Raw genomic sequence first — 5062 nt, forward strand, 5'->3', positions numbered from 1 at the left:
ACTTCATTATGATTAAAGACAGATTATTCTTTTTTTCTTTATGCTGTCACTTGTAAAGATGAGTATATAACCTAAGACTTGTAAGATGATCAGTTCTTATTTGACTGAGGTATGCTATCACAGGAAATCCTTTCTAGGAGACATGGCAAACCAATATTAGTTCTATTTCTTTCACAAAGGCGAACCAGACCTTTTCAGCATGTTCATTCCCATTCTTTTCAGAAACAATCAATAATCAATGGTTATTATCAGGTCTTTATTATGTCCTATCAGAGCACTTATGAGACAAGGTTTATGGACCCAGGAAACCTCAGCCAATCATCTTCTATAGGGACAGAGTCCAGGGGTTAAGAAGACTTCTATTTCAGCAACAAAGAGGCAACAATTTAGTAAACATTGCATTTCACAACTATCTGTGGATAGAATAATGGAGGTAAGGCTATTTCTGTGTAGCACAAAAATTATGTCTTCAGGATTTATAGATATTATGCCTCTGAGGTCCATATTATCATATGGTCTTACCAGGTTGAGCCTTTGTTGAGCAGGAATTTTGTAGTGTTCTAGACATGTGTGCAATACAAATATTACTGTTGGCTGAAGGACAAATCTGTCAGGAGTCTCAGAATCTGTGACTTTAGCAGGATCCTATTTTCTTGGACATTCTCCTCATGGCTCCTTTGATTTCCTTGTTCCTCAGACTGTAAATCAAGGGATTCAACATGGGAATCACCACAGTGTAGAAGACAGATGCAAATCTGTCAAAGGCAGAGGAGCCACCAGAGCTGGAACTCAGGTAGACAAAGATACTGGAGGAGTAGAAGAGGGAGACAGCTGTCAAGTGAGAAGCACAGGTGTTGAATGCCTTGGACCTGCCTTTAGCAGAGGTGATTTTCATAATGGACCTGACAATGTAGCCATAGGATGTTACGATAGCTAAGACATTTGCTATCCCAAAGATCATTGTTAATATAACAGTCAGGACATGTACAAAGAAAGTGTCAGTGCAGGATAGATGTAACAGCTGGGGCATGTCACAGAAGAAGTGCCTGATGACATTAGGTCCACAGAAGTGGAGCTGTAGCAAAGCACACACCTGAGACAAAGAACCTGTGAGTCCAGCTGTATAGGTACCCAGCATCATCCCAACACAGAGTGTGGGTGAGATGACTGAGGAGTACAGAAGTGGGTTAGAAATGGCGGCATACCTGTCATAAGCCATGGCTGTCATGAGGCAAGATTCACTCAGCCCCATGGTGGAAAACACAAAGTACTGAACTATGCAACCCACAAAGGTCATGGTTTGCTTTTTCTTGAAGAAGTTGGAGAGCATCTTGGGGATTGTGGAGGTGACATAGCAGAGATCTATGAAGGACAGATTGCTGAGGAAGAAATACATGGGTGTGTGGAGGTGGGGATCCATCTTTATTAAGATAATGAGGGACAGGTTCCAGGTCAGAGTTATCACATAGGTGAGCAAAAATGTCACAAAGAGCAGTGCTGTGATTCTGGGGAAATCTGAGAATCCCAGGAGGAGGAATTGGGTGATCTCAGTGATATTCCTTCCTTCAGTCATTGCCTTGGTGCTCCTAAAGAGACAAAAGAATGCATTGCAGCCATAGGGGAAGCTATAGCATTACCGTTTTCATATTATTCATCTTTTTCGCCAAAGAACCTGGAAAAGGAGAAATGTTTCACTGTACTTCTTCAGACTTTCTTCTCAAGCTGGCAACCAAAACCCTTGTTTTAATTCCCAGTTAATTCACATAACTGCATGAGAATTAAAATAGATATATAAGAGGTAGACTGAAGTGGTGGAGATGTAGCTCAGTTTGTTGAATATTTATCTAGCATGCACAAAGTCCTGCATTTGATCCACAGCACCACATAAAACTGGGTCTGGTGGTGCATGCTTGCAGTCCTATCACTTGGGAGGTGAAGGTAGGAGAATCAGAAATTCAAGATCATCTTCACCTACATAGTGAGTTCAAAGCCAGCCTGGCCTACTTAAGACCATACATAAAAAAAAATCCACAAAAAACCTAAAAGGTTGACTGGAAATTATGAAAGTGGTTCAGAAATGCTGAATAAATAGAATCCTGGTGAGCTAAAAACAAATGCAAGGCGTGGGGAACATTGCAGATGATGGGGTGGGAAGAATACAAGAGCCACAGGGTGGTAAGGTGTATTCTGAGCCATTGTCCCTTCACAGAAACTGACGGGTGCATTCATGACCCCATAGTGGAATAAGGAGTGCAGACAAGAGGGTACATAACAGTATAATTTGATGGGAATACAACTAATTTACAATATGTTCACATATTGAAGTTCTCAATAAAAAAAAGAAAATTGGAAGGGCAAAAGGTCACCTGTGACATGTAAACAGAAGTAGGGAGAATATTAAAAGGGGAAAGGACATTGGAGGGATGGAATTGGTGATTGGTGGGGAGAGAATAATAAAAACAAATTGCATTTGGAAATGTCATAATGAACAATCCCTAAATCTCTGTACGCCAACTAAAAATAAAAATTTAAAAGCTCTCTGATACCTCATCCTGTAACTGCTGCTATATTACTATGACAATTTTGACATAAATGTAAGTTTTTCTTCTGTATTTTCATTTAGCATACATTCATCACTTATTTTATTTCCTTTAGCAATTTTTTCCCCCTATTTGTTATAAATTCTCAAACCTTTTGTGAATGTGTTTAGTAGAACATCTGGAGTTTGTTTGCAGTGGCTGGAGGCTCTGCCATGACTATTCTCTCTTTCTATCTGCCTCTTTATCTTTCTCTCTCTCAAATAAATAAATAAATGATATTTTAAATTAGTCATGAAGACAAACCCTCTCATAAATGGCCCATGAGACCTGACTCACTTTTGGTAAAAACAATTAGAGGAATAATTAGATATTCAACTATACAATTTCAGGCTAGAAAAACATTTCTGAAAAATAGTAGCAAAAAAGAAAGTATGACCATTTAAACTCTGGTTACAGTAGAAAAATCCACATGTTAGATATAGTTGAAATATAATTATAGGCTGAAAAAATCCACAAAGTATAAAAACATTAAAGTTATACTTTGATGGACAAGATATCTGCTAAATAAATGATAAGTGGACACTCATGGCACTAAAAGTGTTCTAACACTTCCAGTTTTCTGGAGGAAAATCTCATTTTATTTAATGTCATGTATATTGCATCTGTGTCATGTACACACAGATATATAAATAATAGATGATAGAGAATACAGACCTCTGAAATTCGCTTTCTGGTGGTAGAAATGTTACCAGGTTCTCAACTTCTCAGGCCCTCAGTTGCCTCATGTAAAGATGGAGACAGTGAAATTTACCATCTCATAGTGTTGCTTCAGTGATAAAATGACATGAAAGACTTAAAATAGTATGAGCCTAGCAAACATTATCAATTATGATACCCACCATCACTTGTCTTTGTAAGAGAGGGCATCAGAATAGCTAATGCTAAAGAATCAGGAGCTCTTGATAAAATTGTTTCTTTAATTACAAGCTTCTTAAGCTAAGCAATTATATAATTGATGCTTATATTTTATTATTATATTGTTTCCCATCCAGAAAGATTGTATATTCTTGCTGATGCTTTAATTTCTTAGCTACCAAATATTCTGGAGCAGACAGCACTGACTGGATATGGTGATGGACTTGCTTCTCAGTGTTCAGCCACAAGGACACTAACATTTGCATCAAGTTATAAGCATATGTTGAGTGCAGTAGTAAATGGTCCTTCCACTCATCTCTGCATGTGAAATTTACTTTTGCCTCATTTTCATTATGGTTTCATAAACTTGAAAATCTACTTATTCTTATAAGAAATGTTGCCAATGTAGTTTTCCTCAGATGTCTTTCCAAGATGAGTTAGATTTAATGAAAATATTCTAAATTACAAACACATACACCTGACATCTCCCAAACACCAATATAGCTGATCAATCTGAAAATAAAGGAAAGTATCCATTAGCATCACTAAATTTCCTCTTTTTAAAAAAATTACACTGTGGTGGCTTGGGCAACCAAACTTCAGTATATTCTGTGACCCACTATTCTCCAAAAAGAGTGAGGACAGTGGGATTATTTTTTTCTGTTCACAATAGCATTGCTTTGGTAATTTATCTTGTTACAGTTTGGTAAGTTAGAAGAGAAGAAAAATCTCAACATACTTACTCTTTTTGAAAAATTCTTTGCCTGGCCTTACTATCTCTCAGGACAAGTGGAGAAGAAACCCAGATGTGTCTTGGCTGGGGGTTTCACAAGGTGGCTATAGTTAAATTGGACCCCAGTTCTGACTGGGTAAGAATATAGTCAGCTTGAGAAGGTCTTCGTGGTACAAAATTAGGCAAAGCTAAGATTGTTTCTAAATGACAGATGATGAAGGACAAAGAAGTCTACTGGGATGTATAGATGAGCATCACCTGTGCCTGCAGTGTGTACTCCAAGATCTGGTGTGACCACACTGGGATCTCTAGACCCTGAGGTGACCAAAAGGAACAACTGAGAGGTGTCTGAAGTATTCCAAAAGAATTAAGAGAATAATCCATGGGTACTCTGTCTTACTATGAAGTGTCATTTTGTTTATTATTACTCAGAAGTTATGCAATAAGCTATATGGTTAAATGGAAATAAAATAATAATAATAATAACAATTATTATTATTATTTTGAAGTAGGGTTTCACTTTACTTCAGGCTGACCTGAAGCCCACTCTGCAGCCTAGGCTGTTCTCAAAGTCATGACAATCCTCCTACCTCAGCCTACTGAGTGCTGGGATTAAAGACATGTACCACTACACCCAATCAAATTATTATTATTATTACCATTATTATTTCAATAGCAGAATTCTGAAGAATATGAGTTAAATTAAAAAGATCCAAAGGATGGAGAAAATAGAAAATAGTCAAGCATGTTTTGATCTCAGCAAATTCTCTTGAAACTTACTTTTATTGGCATAAAATTCATCAGGATTCATAAACATTGTCTTTGGATTTAAAAGATCTTATTATTCTCATTATACAAGTAAAGAAAGAAAAAT

General features: G+C 37.1%; 1 protein-coding gene across 1 annotated transcript; it reads right to left on the minus strand.

Moving 5' to 3' along the window:
• Window positions 1-634: 634 nt before the first annotated feature.
• On the minus strand, window positions 635-1573 carry LOC101617850 (olfactory receptor 5AN1). Its single transcript, XM_004667583.2, has one exon. It carries the CDS (start codon window positions 1571-1573, stop codon window positions 635-637), a length of 939 nt encoding a protein of 312 aa, XP_004667640.2.
• Between the last annotated feature and the right edge of the window lie 3489 nt (window positions 1574-5062).

The sequence above is a fragment of the Jaculus jaculus genome, chromosome 1 (genome assembly GCF_020740685.1).
Source record: "Jaculus jaculus isolate mJacJac1 chromosome 1, mJacJac1.mat.Y.cur, whole genome shotgun sequence".
NCBI lineage: Eukaryota > Metazoa > Chordata > Mammalia > Rodentia > Dipodidae > Jaculus > Jaculus jaculus.